General features: G+C 41.1%; 1 protein-coding gene across 2 annotated transcripts in view; it reads left to right on the plus strand.

Moving 5' to 3' along the window:
• The window catches only part of LOC117455299 (glycine receptor subunit beta-like), a 174,884-nt gene that overhangs the window by 118,002 nt on the left and 37,928 nt on the right, over window positions 1-18,954 (plus strand). For both annotated transcript variants that reach the window (XM_034094754.2, XM_034094748.2), the window contains exon 8: window positions 318-470. In XM_034094754.2, coding sequence (XP_033950645.1) covers window positions 318-470 — 153 coding nt within the window. The remainder of the gene's footprint in view (window positions 1-317; window positions 471-18,954) is intronic.

Below are 18,954 nucleotides of genomic sequence, written 5' to 3' on the forward strand. Positions count from 1 at the left end.
CTTTTGTTTGCATGCTTTATGGAATCAGCTCCCTTACAATCTCTCTTTGCCCTTATCCACGGTAAAGTGTAACAGCCTAAAAATAAGTATCTGAATGGAAGGAAACTTTAGTTCAGGTTAGACCCCCTCCACTTCCACCTAAATTCTTTATCAAAAGAGACTTTAGGTTTCAAGTCAACTGTCTTCTATGTATTGTGAATCTTGCCTCCAAACCCCCTGGGTTGCACAAAAAGAAGCCTTTATTGTTAAGTAAGATACACCCATTGCAAACATACCTACACAGTGTGCATTACAATTTTTTCTCTGTGTGTTTCCAGGATACTACACCTGCGTTGAAGTGATTTTTACATTGCGTAGGCAGGTTGGTTTCTACTTGATGGGGGTTTATGCTCCAACTCTGTTGATTGTCGTTTTGTCCTGGTTATCATTCTGGATCAACCCTGATGCCTCCGCTGCAAGGGTGCCATTGGGTAAGTACAACAAATAAACAATGTATATGATGTATTGTATCAATAAACATTTCAATATTCAGAAATCGTACTCCGGTATCAGCCATACAATTCCCCCTATTCTTCATCCATTCAAATGTATATACATCCAAGTAACAATGGAAAGGGACAAGAATATGAAAGAAGGCTACGGATTACAGAACAATGCCAAACTAGAAGCCAAAAATACATTTGAAGCTAGTTTCCTGCCAGATTGAGTCATAAAATAAAGTAAGATAATTTATGTTTGGAAGCCAATTATCCTTTTTTTCAAGGAGGGGGGGGGGGTCATTTGTAATGTAACGTAACAAGATCCAGAGGCTAGACTTGCACAGGTCAGAGATCTCCAGCTGACACTTGCGTTTAAAAACACACAGGTGCGCTCTCTTTAACACACACACGCACACACACACACACACACACACACACACACACACACACACACACACACACACACACACACCATGTAAAAAGTGTGCAAATGTATTACGTATCCCATCCATGTTGTCATATTTTAAGAGTGGGGTGGATGAAACATCCAAATGAAAAATATCTTTATACATTTCAATTGTCAAAAAATGATTAGAATATAGTCATAACCAATACAAAATAAATCAAACTTATTTATTTTATTTTTGTTGTTCATTTATAGTGGTGAGCGTGCAGGTCTTCTACCACCTGTCTCAGAGCCTCTCCTCCTCCCTTTGTGAAGCAGCACGTTTTAAAGTATTTTACCTGGTTACAATTCTCTTTTTTATGCATATTCTTTTAAACTGTATTTGTGTTTAATTGTCCTATAGTATACATTGGAATGATTTCATAACTGGTATTCATTATTAAAAGAACATAATAATATATAACCATAATATTTATGTAAAGGTGTGCCTTGGAAATATTTGATTACTACATGGTTACTAAAATGTTACAGAACCACTGAGCCTCATGTAGACTCACATTGACTATCCAAACACCCTAGTCCTCTACTTCACCAACCTGAGCTGTAGACAGAGCATCTCTCACTTCCTGACTGACTCTGACTCAACAGGTATTAGAGTATTCGTTATTCTCGCGTCCAGGAGAGAAGCTTTAAAAGTAAGAGACAAAGGAGTCTCTGAGAAAGGTTCAAATGGGTACTTTAATTAAATGGCGCAGTAATTTAACAAGCAGGAGATGTGAGGAGAGAAAAACTGCAGCTTCCACTCGCAGTCCGGGCCGTGGAAAAAGAGACCCCACAAAGCTCCGTCACCTGACTATATATCTCATTTGGCTCCTCCTCTTCAGTGGCGGCTGTGGTCTCCCTCCTTTGGTCTTCAATGTCCGTTATTGCGCATAACAGAGGATTCTGACATTGTACGTCCAATACATAACTAAACACGCCTTTTCTCCTCATACTCCCTTTCATTACTTTTTATTTAATATATTTTAATGGCTGTAATTAGGGTGACCAGATGTCCCGCTTTGCGCGGGACTGCACAGCATTTTCACGACTTTTGGTGCGTCCCGCATATTGAGACGATGTCCCGCATATTTCATTTTGATTGGTCAGATTCATCCAATGGCTGTTGAGAAAGCAGGGAAGGCTATCATCAGGGGGCTGTGTTTGCTGTCAATCAAACTGTAACACACGGCGGGTGCTGGTCAAGTGTTAACCAATGAGAGTAACTCACTCACACACACACCCCCCACCAGGGGCGGACTGGCCATCGGGACGTTCGGGACGAATCCCGATGGGCCGGTACTGAAGTGGGCCGGTCGGACGATGTGGGCCGGCCGGTAACCGGCAGGGCTCGACATTAAATGGCCCGCTGGCCCGGAAGCACTATTTAGACACCCCGGGCCAGCATAACGTACTTTCCACTTGCCCGCTCGGGCCACTAAAAATATAAAAATGGTCCTGTGGTATTGGTATTTTGACTAACAATTTAGTTAAATTGTTTCGTTTATCAACGCTACAACATAGCGTTCCGTGAGTCGGTTGTCGTTTTTGTTGGGTGAAAAGCAAACAGCTGTTTGCTCCGGAGCGCAGCGGGAGCAGGAGCGCAGCGGGAGCAGGAGCGCGCTGCTTCACTACAGACTATCGCGCCACCTAACCATTCGAAAACGCACTAAAGCTGTTGATCTTAATACGTTTGTGAGGCGTTTTGCTGAACAAAATGGTAATCGCCGCATTCAGCTGTAAGACACGTCAACGTGATGCTCTGCTCACGGATGAGCATACAAAACTATTAAGACGATGACCTTACGTGTGTAAATATATTTTTTTCTTTGAGGGGGTCTGCCCCCCAAAAACTGTTTTAAGTCCTGAGAAAGTCAAATAAGACGGTGTGTAAAACTACACTGCCCAGCCACAAAAAAATAACCACTTTGATTTAACTAGGTTAGTCGGTAAGGGCTTTCCACTGGATAATAACTGAAGTATAGAATAATGCATGACTGAAGTCATGAAGAGGAAATAACAGGTCATGAAGAGGAAATAACAGGTCAGGTCAAGCAAATCCCCCTCTCAGATTCCACAGCAACCAGAAGAACATAAATACTGGCTGGTGATTTGATTCATCAGCTTTGTGATGGAATAAAAAATGCACAGTGCATTTCCTTAGCTGTGGGTGAGTCCACTGACACCACTGACAATGCTCAGTTGCTGGTGTTTGTGAGTTTTTATGATGAGGCAAAGGGGGAGTTTTTTGAAGATGTGTTGGGCCTGACGAACCTCAGTGGACACACAAGGGGGCAAGACATGTATAAAGCAATAATGGGAATGCTGAATGAAAAAGAGTACAGCTGCCTTTATTCATAACTGTGCAGCTCTTACACTGAAACTCTGAGGGGTCAAGCACAGACACAATAACAATGAAAACTGCTGCATACAGATTATTTTTGTTTTTGCAACCTCGTGTTAAGAATCTTGTTGCAATTGTTTAAAAGTTTGAATGACCGTAATAAACGGACCTTTGTCTTATTGAAACATTTATTTTGGACCTTTACGATTTGTATTTGAGTACCCCTGCTTTAGGGTATGTAAATAATACTTCATCTGAACTTTGCATAGTACATAACTCATATAAAAAACATACAATCAAAATGGAATGGTTCAATATCCATCATCAAAAATACAAAAAATACTTTGGTTAGTCTTCAACACATAGACTGTATATATAAATGGACGTAGGGTCCGTGACGTCACCCATAGGATTCTGCAGAGTTGCCGTGAAGCCCTTAGTAGGCGGAGTCGGCCACTAACGGCTCGACAGTGACGTCAGAGTTCAACTCCCGCCTTCTCCCGCCTGCTCCAAATAAGGGCAAAGAGGCGGAGCCGAGGCGGGACCTCCTGCCACCGAGCTGGATGTTCCAGAGCTAGCTGAAGCTACCAAGCTAAGCTAACATGCTCCCCATCTGCACACTGCCGTCGCATTTTACCTTTCTAAGGTAAGCGGACATAAAACTATTCAGCAAACCTATAAATAATAATCTAAGTTATTGAGTTTTTAGCATAATACTTCAGAATCTTAAAACCCCTTAACGTTTGTATGCAATTGTGCTAAATTCAACACTGGAATCAAGCACATATTAATATGTTTGCATGACATTAGTTATTTATGTTTTGATATCACTTAATTACACGTTTAATACATTTAAGTCAAGCTAAGGTACATGTGATGGTAGCTAGTTAGTGCTCTTACCTGTACGTACCTAAGTACCAGTTCTAGATCCTTGACTTTAGACAAACAATTCAAAAGACAACATTTATTTAAAGACCAATCTTTATTTGAATGTGCCTCTTAACCTGAGATATTAGTTATACAGTAATAGTATTGACAATCTAAAAAAACTGAGAAGCTCAACAGTCAACTTTATATTTCTTATTGTCTAAAGCATTTATTATTTTCATTTTTCCCCTCTCATATTCAGTGTGGACAGTTTGAGACAGCCTGGTGTCCAGAGAGCTGCAGAGACTTCAGGGAGAAACCTCTGTGTGATGGACGTCCTGTCTGTTGGTTTGGAGAGGACTGAGGGTCTTCCCTCTGCGAGGAGGACTGAGGGTCTTTCCTCTGCGAGGAGGACCAGGCCTGATGGAGGAGCCCAGCAGTTGGTATCAAGCTGATACCAACTGCACAGGCCGAGTCTGTCACTTTATTTGACTAAATGTGTTTACTTATACATTTAATAGGTTTACACCTTCTGTCCATATGTGCTTTTTATTTAAAACATTTTTGATTAACTTTTGGTTCACATTTCAATACATTGTATTTGTATTTGCACTCCTTTCGTCCATTATTATTACTGAAAATGTTAGATTACACATTCACATCTGACTGAAGATTGGCCCCATTTATTTGTGACGTTGCAAACTCTGCGGTACAAGGCACAGGTGATGTGAAGCTCATAAAGTGAGGCAAATAGAAATAATCAGCTGATGGAGTATAGATGTGGAAATAGGTGCATTCGATCAGCTGACTGTGTTTTCACAATATAAGTAGTTTCTTAGTGAATGTCCTGTACTGGTCTTAACATCTCATAACATCAGCTTTTAATGTTCCTCTTGGATGTTCTTCTTCACCCTCAGAGAAGGAGAACATGTCGTGTCTTTCAGGCATGTCCTTTCCTAACAAAAATTACAGGAAACATAAAACATATTATTGCAGAACAAGTGTGTTATTTATGAAAGTGGTGTGTTTGTGTGTTTAGGGGCTGTAGATATCATTATTTTGTAATTGTAATGGTTTTTTTTTATTTCAACAGTGAGCTACAAAGACGATCAGATTATGAATGAACAGTATGAAGCTCATCAACATTGAAATATATGTTATTATCAAAATAATATTTAACTGTTATCAAAACGTAGTAAACTGTAGAAGCTTGCTCTGTTTTCTCACTGAAAGAATCACTTTTACCACGTTTTTTACAGACAATATTGAGAGATAAATAGTAGCAGTTCTTACTATGTGTTAAATATCTTTGCCTTCAATACATTCAATTAGAAAGCTGACAAAACCATATTTATTTAGCCTTTATTTATACAGGTGTAGATCTCATTGAGACACAAGGTCTCATTTTCACACAATCATATTGCTTGTTAACATCTAAATGTAACCTTTTTCATGGAAAAAACCCTCAACTTCACTGATGTGTAGGTGATCTAGTATTTAGTATTGTTTAATGGAATATATATATATCAGTGTATTCAAGTCAATACTTCATTTATTTAAACCAATATCTTTCTTGATTCTTTGTACAGTATACAAAAAAGAGTCTTTGTACCTGTGCTGAAGTTCACTGCTGTGAGGAGTCCAGTTCTGTCTCTCACTCTCTGGTCCAGCCTGTCTGCATCACCTGGACACCTTAAACAAACAGATATATATGTAAAGTACCATGTGTACAAACAATATAAGTGATTCTCTTCTGTTGAACATGTTGGATTGTGTATTGTCCGAGTCAGGGTCCTTTTTATTTTACTGTAACTTTGGAAGTTGTGTTACCAATGCTTACTTTTTATTTGATACCAATTTGGTAATGCAATTAATAAAAACAACAAGGTTTGGGTTCGTTCTTCAGATGACTGTGACATCATCTACCATCATCATGTCATCATACCTTTTAAGGTATGAAAGTAATATGTTCTCTTGAAAAAACCATCGTGATCAATCGGTACGTTAGGGTGCAGGTACATGGAATGCAACTACAACATGTAGCACTCCCCTGGGCACCCCTATGCTATCCTTGTACACTGTGGAGCCTAAACTACCCATGGGACTGGTCTCTTAGCCCTACTGGTTTTGGGGTGTTTCGCCATGTTGATTATCTGATCCGCTGTCATTGGTACTGCATAAAAAACATCACTGGCTGTACTAGTGCAAAGGTCCCAGTCCAATCCTGTGGCAAGACTGAATACAATGTTTTAGTTCCACGATACCACCAAACACCTACTCTGGGATACAGCATTTTAGACAGTCATTTCTGGGAGAAGATTTTGGTCAGTTACAACAGTTGTAGAATTTCATCACTTAAAAGTTCCTACTTCAGTAGCTTTGGGTGGTCTGTTCTAATGCCGTGATAAAGTCCCTGAAATGATGAGAAAACCAGTGGAATATCACTAACTCATTATACTAATTGACCTTCAATTCTGGTCTACTTAACCTGTTAAGCCCGAGAGACCCCGGTACCGGGGCCCTCCCGCAACATCTTGCAGGAAACAGTGTCTGAGGGCATGTTCATTTAATAAACTATGCATGTTTTATATCCATGTAACGAGAAGAAACTCATCTAACTGATCATTTAAAAAAAAGCCCACAATGCGAAAAATGCTAACAGATTACTGCACCGAAATTCACTCACAAAACCTTATTATTTATCTTTTCTGCACATCCATGACATAGTTTCACATCGTGAGGTGACACAGAATCGAAGGTTACCCTCATTATCCGAACTCGCGGAGATAATAACAAGAACAGACATGTGGCGCGAGGTAGCTAAAAACGCTAACATGGCTCAACTGTGTCGTAGTCTGGTCAAAAGTGGTCTTCAATGGCATTAAAATGATAAAAACGCTGCTGAAGTTAATCCAGAGGTGCCCAGTACGTCGACCGCGGGGGCAATGCTGGTAGATCGCGAGTCATTCATAAAGAAAAAATCCAGCTCCGTTAAAATAGACAAAACAGGTTTTGATCCCTCCTCCCTTGGCCTCCCTGCCACTTAATTCAGAAGTTTACTTGATTGACAGAAAAAGCGACCTATCGCTTTCCAGTCTATTAACCCAGAATGCAAAGCGATACTAAATCAGTCAAGTGCCGGGAAAACTCAAATTAAGTTAAAGAGACATACAAAACAAAGTGCGGCACCAACATCGATCAATGGGTTCCAAAGAAACGGTAAAACCCCCATTTCCACCCAAATCACCTCAGAGGTGGAGTTTCTTTTGCTAAACCTCTGTAAAAAGGTCAAAGGTCACTTGTTTTGCATCAATGATACAGGGTACTTATTATATGTTGTACTTTGGATTCATAAAGCTTTTAGTCTGCCTTACCATCATCCAAGGGTAGTTTTCACTATCAGTAAAAAAATATTTTTGGACGGACACTATAATTTACAGTTTTTTACTACGTTCAATCTGAATTTTCTTTAAAATAAAAAACATCTATATTGATTCTGACTTTTCTACATCCAACCCACATGTTTATCATTACTTTGAGAAAAAAGATTATTAATTTAACCCTTTTAGAAGATATGGTCATTTGTTCTGGGAATGTCATTTTCGATCCTGAGACCTGAAAAACAGGCTCAGGGCTAAACGGGTTAAAGAACTATACTAAACCCCTTAAACAGTGTGTGGAACCTCGGGTGTCCGAGCATGTGATAATTACTCCCTCCTTTATCAAGGATTTTAAAAACAGAAGTCATTTCATTAATGGTTTGTAGTTCAATTTAGGAATGTTCACTTATGGCAGATATGTTTCTCCTTTTAAATAACATCTCTAAATGTCAGGTCATCCCTGATTAAATGGATGACCATTATGGAGGTGGTGGCGCTTGTCTTTTAAAACTCATAGTCTGGTGCCGTGCGCTCCCTGTGAAGCTGCAAGTAAGATTTAAAACATCTGCAGGGTGGGTCGAGCGACTCCTTCTCCCTGAACGATATTGGTTGTCAAAAATATGCACCATTAAAATGAGTGATCCAAGGCCCCGCATATATTACTCACAATTATATTGCTTTTTTCAAAATAAAAATGTGCAATCACTCTTTGCCCAGTGTCTTTTTAAAACTCTACATCTTGGACGACAAACAAATGTTATTTCCACCTTAACAGTTCTCCTGAGGTAATAACTAGCTACAATGGTGAAACCAATATTTTAGATTTGGAATACCATATTTGTTTTGGTACTAGCTCTACCTTTAACATTTTCCATTAAAATAAAGTTGTGTCTGCTATCCCCAAATTCGCACATGAATAAGAATCTCTTAAAGAATAATTTGTTTATATAATGAAAAGATTGAATAATATGTCCTACTCTGTACTCCTAAATCCAAAACACCCGCTGCTTGAAGTATGGTGAATATTTTCATCCTGTTTTCACCCTTTATTACTTCTTAAATGTACCAATTGATTTATTCATGGCTAATAAATATTTGTATTTACGTATTTTCACACCTTTTCTTGCGTGTTTGTGAATAAGTGTGTTTTATGTGTAAACTCACTCACTCCCGTTTTACTTTTCTCCCCCTCTGGTTGTCAAGCCACGACCCCCTCACATTCTACTAGACCACGCCAACTCCTCTGATTCTTCCTTCTCCTCTGGTTCTGTCTTCTCCTCAGTCCATCCGCTCTTGAATCCTTCTGCTGTAACTCTTTTCAGTGGCCCAACTGCTTTGCATTTCATCTCCTCCTTTACTGTTTAGCCCGCCTTGGGCATGGTTTATTTTCCTATGCACTGCAGCATATAGAACACTTAGCACTTAGAACATTATTTTGGCCAACTCTGCATCTTTGTACTGCAGCGTATACTCAAACAGCGATAGGAAGAGCCCACTGCCTGACTCGGACATGCTGTGGAGTGAATCGTGGTCACCTCTGAGAGGGAGTTGGTTGACGGCTAAAAAAGCTATAATATCAACGACAGCTGACACGTAATAACGGCTCCGTGCCAGCTGCTGATCTGCACCAAAGTACTAATTTCCTTATTTGTTTCCTCGCGTATCTGTCTCTCTCTCTCTCTCTCTCTCTCTCTCTCTCTCTCTCTCTCTCTCTCTCTCTCTCTCTCTCTCTCTCTCTCTCTCTCTCTCTCTCTCTCTCTCTCTCTCTCTCTCTCTCTCTCTCTCCACAAGCTCTCACATGAAATGTGTTCTTTTGATGCAGCATGTCTTAGCAGTCCTTATCAGTCTGTAATGCGTGTTTCCAGTCGCAAAAACCTTTGACAATAAAAGCCGCATCAGATGAAGACGTATTGACTTTAAACGGTCTACAGGGGAAACAAAAGGCTGCTTTTAACGAATATTCAAGCCGGTCTGTTGTTGAACCATGCAGCGGCAAAAGTGCGCTTCTTTCCTGAAAACAATCTCCCTGAATAACGATCCAGTTTCACCTGGTTAGGTTTATTAAGCCCAAGATCATCTGGGCTGTTGGTCTTTGAGCGGTGGCTGTCCCAATAGTACCCGTTGATGTGCTGCAAGGTAGCGTCTGTAGTGGAGGCACCGGCACGGAGGAGGATGCTGGCGGGTGTGGTACAGGGTGTGGCAACGCAGGTGGTGATGGTAGGGGCACAAGGAGCTGTGCCTCGGAGGACAGCGTTGTTGGTGGCGGCCGCCTTGATGAGTCAAGGCTTGGGCTCGCTAACTCAGCCCCGGGGTTTGCCGAGGTCAAGCTTGTGACATTAAGGCGTGCTGCTGCAACGGCAGGTGCAGGGTCGCCAGCAGCACCATCGGCTGCAGTTCTTTCATCGCTATTTCGTTTGAATAAATCCTTAGACCTTTTAAGCCAATTTCTGATGTCCATTTTGTAATTCAAACGGAAATGGGAGTCTACAGAATGGACAATAAACAATAAATAAATCCAGAATAGGCGGCAGAGTGTGACGCTGTGATTTTTTTTTAGTTACTATCTGACATCAAATACATCGTGGCATAAAAGTTCACAGTTTATTTATAATAAAAAAATAAAATGTAAATGTTATAAATAATAAAAAACGTGTTTATTGGGGTAGGGCAGGAATGTCAAATGGGAGGGCCTGGCCCTCCCACGGCGCCGGAAATGGCTGTGACAACACACACTGTAATGTTTGACTTCATGTTACGTCTTCATGTTACGTCTTATTTGTGTCTCCATGCACTGTTAAGTGTTTTATGTTAAATGTTACACTCGGCTGGCCGACATGACCAGAAGTTACAAAGCGATCATCATTGTAATAACCATTATATGGCTGATCCGTGACTGCCTTGCACTGCAGCTAGACACAGGTTACTCACCTATGGCTGTGATGACCTCCTGCTACATCGGACCTCGCTGCTGTGTAACATCAAACCTGAGGTGGATCTACCATCAGAGCTCCATCCGGGGAAACGAGGAAGATGTGGAGGGATCCACGGAAGAGTAAGGAAGCATCCATATAAACCTTCGCTTCCCTCCACCATTCTGTCTAATGTCCGCTCACTCCGAAATAAAATGTACCTACTGCCGATACTCAATGCCGACTGGAAAGGGCATTCAGGGACATATGCATCATCGCCTTGTCTGAAACCTGGCATGACGAGTCGGTCCCTGATGTCGAGGTCAGCCTGGAAAACTTCACCATCATCAGGTCAGATAGGACGTGTCAGTCGGGGAAGATGCAGGGCGGTGGAGTCTGCCTTAACATCAACAACAGGTGAACCGGAAAGTGTGCACACCCAACCTGGAGATGATGACGTGTCCCTGCGTCCCCACTATCTCCCCCTGGAATTCCCAACTTTTGTGATCAGCTGTGTTTACATCCCCCATTGCAAATGACAACGTAACAGCGGAGCTAGTAGCCGAGGAGGCTAACAGAATGCTGGCCAAATACCCCAAAGTTCCAGTGTTTACTCTGGGGGACTTCAACACCTGTAGACTTGACAACGTGCTACCATCACACCAGCAGTATGTGGATATTCAAACCAGGAGGGGAAACATCCTGGACCTCTGCTACGGCATTATCACCAACGCATTCCGGTTCCATTCATACCCAACGCTCTGAGATGCAGACCACAACGTCATCTTCTTACTTCCTCTGTACAAACAAGCACTGGTGTTGGATTTGGGTTCGCATCCAGCGAACCCAAATCCAACACGTGGCGACCTATCAGTCCCATTCAGGAAGAGTCCATAACTGGAACTCTACCCCCTCAAATCAGAGACATACATACATATACCACATTTAAAGCTCACTTAAAAACATGGTTCACTGAGAACTACACCTGCACACACTAGTCTGTGTTGGTTATAGCGTGTGTTTTATATGTTGTGATCATGGATGTTGCCCATTATTTCTGTTATGTGATAGTGATGTGCTATATGTGACATGTATGTAGTAACGTGTGTTGTTTGAATTGTATTGTTCTCTTTTATCCTTTCGCCTCTATCTACTTGTCTTTCATCCTTTCTTTATAACTAATGCTGTTGATGTATTGTGATTTTAAGGGTGTCTATTATCATCTGGCCGGGGACAACCGCTGGAAATTAGCAATGTGGCAGTTGATTAATGGGGACTGTCTACAACACTATAAACAAATAAACTAAACTAAAAGGGGAGTGATGGTAGCACAACAAAATAACCCAAAGTAAATGACTAAGTGTTTCTTAAAAAAAAACAGGAGAAGCCTGTTTTACCTTGGCCTCCGGTAAAAAACGCCACTGATCACCAAATAGTTTCTTAGAGGTTTGACATTGCAGACGGTTTCCCAAAGTGTAAAGGGCAGTGTTTCTCAAACTTTTTCATACTAAGGACCACTTAACCAATAAAAAAACACTCATGGACCACCTAACTCCCCAAATATCAAAAAACAAAAGGCCTGCTTACCACTCCAACAGTATATTACAAATACAGCCTAATAATAACAGCTTTTTATTGGAATTGGAATTGGGAGGGATGAAACCCTCTTTAATAGTCACACATGCAGAGCACACAGCACACACAGTGACATGTGTTCTCTGCATTTAACCCATAGTACTAGGAGTCTAGTACTAGGAGCAGTGGGCAGCTATTGTACAGCGCCCGGGGAGCAATGGGAGTAAGGGGGAAAGGGGGGTGTCCGGTGCCTTGCTCAAGGGCACCACGACAGGGCAGGAGGTGAACTGGGACCTCTCCAAGTAGGAATCCACACTCCATGTTTTAGGTCAGGTTTTACACCTTATATGAAATGTAGACTACATTTATTTCATTTCATTTCAAACCTTTATTTATACAGATAAAATCCCATTGAGATCATTGATCTCTTTTCCAAGGGAGACCTGTTCAAGTAGTTCCACATGAAACATAAAAGCATAAACAGAACAACAAAAGGACATCATACAGCATCATTTATAAAAATTATCCACATAAACAGGTACCAATAGCTTCTGATTGACTAGCATCCAACCAAGCTTTAAAAACATTTAGTGGCACCAGATTGTTCAGTTTCCATTTAATTTGCAGACTATTCCAAGACAGAGGAGCTGCGCATCTAAAAGCTGTCTTCCCTAAGACAGTCCTAGCAGTTGGCACATTTAATAAAACCACAGCATTCGATATCAGGCAGTAGCCACTTACAATTTTCCGTGAGATCAGGGAGCAGATATAAGATGGAAGTTTCCCTAGCATGGCTTTGTATATAAAAATGTACCAGTGACTGAGCCTCCGTACAGTTAGTGAAAGCAAACCAGCCCTTGCATACAGGGTACAGTGATGGGTTAATGCTTTACAGTTTGTCACAAATCTCAGTGCACTGTGATACGCAGCATCTAACTTGACCAGGCAATTGGCAGGTGCATTCATATAGACCAGATCCCCATAGTCCAGCACAGGTAAAAAGGTCACAGTGACTAGCCTTTTCCTGGCCTCAAGCGAGAAACAGGACTTGTTTCTGAAAAAGAACCCTAGCCTAACCCTCAGTTTTTTTAGCAGGTTATTGACATGAAGTTTAAAAGAGAGACAATCATCAAGCCAGATACCAAGGTATTTGTAACAGGCAACAACTTCAAGTTTTGTTCCTTGCGTAGTTACAATATCTAAAACAGGCTCTGGTGTCTTTTTTGCTTTTGAAAAGAGCATTACCTTGGTTTTATCCACATTTAAAAGAAGCTTTAATTCAGAGAACTGAGTCTGAATAATGTTAAAAACAGCCTGTAATTTAACAACAGCCTCCTTAATGGTGGGACCTGCACAATACATCACGGTATCATCCGCATAAAAATGTAAAGTAGCTTCATCCACATTATCACCTACGCTGTTAATACATATGGAGAATAAAAGTGGTCCTAAAACAGAACCTTGTGGTACACCATTAGAAATGTTTAACCAGTCAGAAGACAGTCCATCAAAATGAACACATTGGGACCTTTCAGAGAGGTAGTTCACAAACCACCCCACTGCATTGCTGGATATGCCAATACTGAGTAGCCTCTGCTTTAAGATGAGATGATCAACGGTGTCAAATGCTTTGGAAAGGTCAATAAACAGAGCTGCACAACTCTGCTTATTATCTAAAATACTAGTAATGTCATTTACCACTTTCATTGTGGCAGTGATGGTGCTGTGTTTCGTTCTGAAGCCTGACTGATGTTTAGACAGGATGTCATTTGTACATAAAAACTCCTTTACCTGTTCACTCACTAGGCATTCAAGAACCTTAGCCAGAACTGACAATTTAGAGATTGGCCTATAGTTATTTAAAATAGTTGCCTCCCCTCCTTTCAGTAAAGGCAAGACATAAGCTGACTTCCATACTTTTGGAATTGTGTTTGAGCTGAGGGAGAGGTTAAAAAGAGAAGTAAGAGGTGGAGCAATAAAGTCTGCAGCTATCTTTAAAAAGAAAGGTTCTAAGTTGTCCGGGCCAGCCGGTTTCCTAGGATCTAGCTTAGATAAGGCTTCATTAACAACATCAACAGTAAAAGGGGTAAAACTGAAAGGGTTTTCCAGACCACGTTGTTCAGAGTCACAGACTGTGGTGTTTACAGAAGCAGAGTTAGTCACAGAATCAAATAGAGAACCACAGGACACAAAATGCTCATTAAAGCAATTTAGCATAGTAGCCCTGTCCGATATAGAGCCAGATGCTGTGGTAAGGCACGGAGGTAGCTCATTACGGATCTCACCGGTTGATATCGATTTTATTGCTTTCCAAAATGTCCTAGGATTATTTAGGTTTTCTGTGGTAACTGACAAATAGTACTTCGACTTTGCACTTTTGACATTTGAAGTGAAGCTATTTCTTAGCTGCCTAAAACGCAGCCATTCTATCTCTGAGCCTGATTTCCTAGCCTTTGCCCAGGCCTTGTTTCTCTCATGAAGGAGACTAGACAGCTCAGCAGAAAACCAAGGATTGTCTCGTCCCTTTACTCTAAATTTACGCAGGGGTGCATGTCTATCAATGATCTCCATAAAACCAAGATAAAAATAAGACCGTGCGGATTCCACATCAGCACACAGATCGATTTTACCCCAATCAAAATCAAACAGATCATGCACAAAACCCTGCTCCACAAAATGTTTTATGTCTCTCTTGATGATAATGCGAGGTTTAACCTTTTGGACCTTAGTGTCCCTAATTGTGGCTACAACACAGTGATCGCTCAGATCATTTGCAAATACTCCCACAGAAGAATATGTATGGGGAACATTAGTTAAAATGAGATCAATTAGGGAGGATTTATTAGGGGACTTAATATTTGGGCGAGTAGGACTGTCCACAATCTGAGTAACATTCAATGAGATACAAAGGTTTTTAAAATCCTCTGACACTGCAGTTAACCAGTCCCAGTTAAAATCTCCAAGTAGCACTATTTCCTTGTAGTCTAGTTATGATAAAAGATTTGCTAGTGAAGACAAGGAGTCTTTGACAGCTGAGGGGGGTCTGTAACAACTCACTACCATGACCTGTTGACCCTTTGCCACTTCTATATTTAAGGCTAAAAATTCAAATTGCTTACTGATCGATTTGGAAACTAATGTGGTTACACTGAACTTATTCTTAACATAAATTGCAACGCCACCACCTTTATTAGGCCGGTCGGTATGATACACATTAAAACCATTTAAGGCAATGTCAGAGGCCAACATAGATTTATTTAGCCATGTTTCAGATAAGACAATGACGTCAGCGTCAGTCGATTTTGCCCAGATACGGACAAAATCTAGTTTACCTAACAGACTGCGCACATTCAAGTGGATGAAACCCAACCCAGACCTAGCTTTAAAATCAGCAGGAGTAGCGATCTGACTATTACTACTGGGCGGACCAGGGTTAGGTTGTACATTTCCTGACAGTAATAACAACAAAAAAAACAGGCATCTTTTCCTCTTAAATGACACACATACATTGTCATCTAATTTAGAAACACCGGAAAAGTCTGCGAGAGTGTGATTAGAGCTTAAGAAGTAGTCCTGAAGAACCATCATCGCAGGAAAATAAAAAAGACAAACATATTTTGTCGAGCAGATTGACTGTGACAAGGCAACCGGTAATTGTTTGAGCAACACATCCGAACCTTTGCAGGGGATGCCCACTGCAGGTGGCAGAACAGACCTGAATCCAGTAGTCTTCTCAGAATGACTAGAAATCTTCTCATAGTCCAAAACAGTTAACAGGCACAGCAGAATCCCGATATGGGCCATTTTCCCAGACCAGCAGAGCATCCGGATAGGCGTGCAAGCAGGCCCGAAATGTGGAGGCGCTCCGTTCTCCTCGCGATATCCCCGGTGCAGAACCTCCTCAGTACAGCAGGATAGGCGAAGCAGGACCAGCTCGAGGCGTAGAGGCGCTCCGGTCTCTCAGCGATATCCCCGTGGTAAAACGTCCTCGGCACCGTAGAGCACGACAGGTGGAGCAGGTGGATACAGGCCTCCGCTACAGCAGGTTACGCCCCCCGGGGTAAAATCTCGCCAGGACAGCAGCACACGACAAGTGGAAGCAGGTCCCTGCCACAGCACAACTGGGCAGGTGGAAAAAGGGGGCCCAAACAACAACGTGCAGCCGCTCCGTCTCTCCGCGACTTCCCGGGAAAAACAAATTACGAAGTTTATGTCCGAGCCAACAGATTGTTGGCTACTGAGAGAAATGCAAAAAACATCGCATGAAGTTAGACGAAAACCTCCACTGTGGATTTTCAAAACAAAATACAGTAAAACTATGTATGGTTGTAGGCCCAAGTTTAACTCTCTGAGGTCTAAGCCCTTTTTCACATGTTAGGCTCGCCAGGGCTTTTTTTGTAAAAATGCTATTAAAACATGAACCTTGGTGACCATCGGGCTTACATGGTCTGCCTACAAGACATTTAAAAAAAACGTTTATTCAGCCCCAACATCAGCCTCTGATTCATCAACAGACTTCATGCAATGCTTCATTGGATATATATATATTAGATATATAATCTCTATCTAACTCCGAAAACATCTAAATCTACTTTCAGCATGGATAAATGTTCATAAAAGACATCCATTGTTTGCTTTATACGTTTCTTGAAATAAAAAATAAAACACAGTTTTTCTCGAACAGATTACAAATCGCCTGAAAATGGTACAAACAAGTGGCAATATGTGTGATGAAGGTGTGGCGCTGGGCTATATCATGCTATTGAAAGTTAAGCTCGTTTCATTGTGGAGATATTCCTGCGAGATTGCGGAAAACTTAAAGTGGACCTATTATGCTATATTGGAAAAATATATTGTAGGGCCATACCGATACAAAACATGTAGTTTTTTGCTTAAAATACCAAACAGATCACCTATTGTAGCCATGCCTAATACTGCTCAAACCCCTCTTGCAGCCCTGTTCCAAACAGGCTGATTCTGCTTTACATTGAACGTCTGCTGCTAGCCATGCCCCTTTGTAGCGTCACGCAGCTTTCCCCTGCTAGAGATTTCTTCCGGGAGAAGCTCAGCTAAACGCTGCGGCAAATACCCGGCTCAGAACCAAACGCGCCGAAGCTGCTTTGATACTTCAAGCTTTTTTTTTAAACAGTATGGAGCTCAAACCTTTCTCTCTCGCAGGGTTTACCACAAGGACATTACGTTACACATATTCTCTTCAGTAGCCTACAGCGTTAGCTCCATTGTTAGCTCTGAGTGTTAGCATGCTTGCTAATGTAAACACACAGCATATTACTCCCAAAACACACCGCGCATTGTTTCTGATACAGCCAGTGGCGTTTCTATATGTACAAAAGTGGTGGGGCACAAAAAACTCAGATGTCTATATATAAGCTTCTGCAGAGAGGTTCATGGCTGGTGAGGCACTGGCACTGACTCTTCAGGTTTACAAATATATTAAATCAAAATATAATATTATTTTCAAAAGCTTTTTTTGTCTGATGCTTCAATTACTTTTAAACAGACAGTTCAACAGAAGGATACCCAAAACAATTGCATTTTATCATTTAAATATTGAATTGTTCTCTCTTAGTAAGATCCCATTTTCAATAAAATTGCAGTCTTACCTTGACTTGAAGATTAAGTCCATTTGCCTATCCTTCTGGACAAAAATCTCTATTACTTTTTTGTAAAAGTCCTCCTTCTCTTCTTGTAGTTTCAAAAGTCTATCATAAATTTAATCTAATCAATAGATTTTTGATTCGAAAATTATAAAAGTAGGGTAGACATGTGGATATTATCCGGCTGAACAAAACGTACATTTATCTAACAGCTACGTTTCCCACAGATCTTATTTTGAGCTATTTTCTAAAATTCTATGGAGAAATCTCGTTGCTTTTTTGTGGAGGGAAGCCATGCGCAGCTTACTTCCTGGTTTTAGGACGCCTCACTGCAGCTCTCTCTCCTCCTCTTCACACACCACACTTTTCGCGGCACACGTACTTACAGCCAATCAGCTCTGAATTATGTGAGATGACGTATGGTGGGGATGGCAGCACTTTGCCCCGATGGTCATTATTTTTTGCCACACACATTAAATAGGAAAATACTCTGAGCATGCGCAGTGTAGTTTTTGCAGTCACCGTTCACTTAGACAGTCAGAGGGAGGGGCAGGATCAGGTTTTGTCCCACATGGCTCTAAACAGCTCAATAGGCACACACTGTAGACACTAATTAGAAGAACACATACTAAAACAGCAATGTACAGACGAATCAGATGATTAAACATGATCTTAAAATATATTTTATATATTTTTTTATTTTTTTTTTGCATTTTGTTGTAATCATTATTTTAATACTTTCTGCTGACACTAGGTGGGGCTGTGCCCCACCTGCCCCTAATGACCAGTCGCCACTGGATACAGCACATAGCTTGACATGTTCTTTCTTAATTGTTTACCATTAGAACAGTGCTATTATATATATTATATATATAACAACTTTACTCTAAGCCAGCGGACGTCATAAATGTGCATCTGCTGCTTTGGGGAAACTACAGATTTATACACAGCGGACTACAACAACTTATAAAGCATTACATGGTTTGGGACCCCAATATATGTCTGACATCCCCCTGTTACGAGCCCCCCAGAGCTCTGAGATCATCGGGGACGGGCTTACTCATTGTTCCCCGGCTCAGAACCAAACGCGCCGAAGCTGCTTTTAGTTTTTATGCTCCCCACAGATGGAATAAACTTCCAGAAAACCTGAGGTCTTCACCAACGCTGAGTTATTTTAAGTCGAGGCAAAAACACTACCTTTTACAGCTGCTTACCCAGAAGCCTTTTAACTCGTTTTAGCACATACCGTATTTACAATGTCGTTTTTAAGATATTTTATGCAACGTTTATTCCATTATGTTTATTTATTGTGTTCCTCTCATGTTCTACAATCTATC

The sequence above is a fragment of the Pseudochaenichthys georgianus genome, chromosome 1, assembly GCF_902827115.2.
Source record: "Pseudochaenichthys georgianus chromosome 1, fPseGeo1.2, whole genome shotgun sequence".
Classification (NCBI taxonomy): Eukaryota; Metazoa; Chordata; class Actinopteri; order Perciformes; family Channichthyidae; genus Pseudochaenichthys; species Pseudochaenichthys georgianus.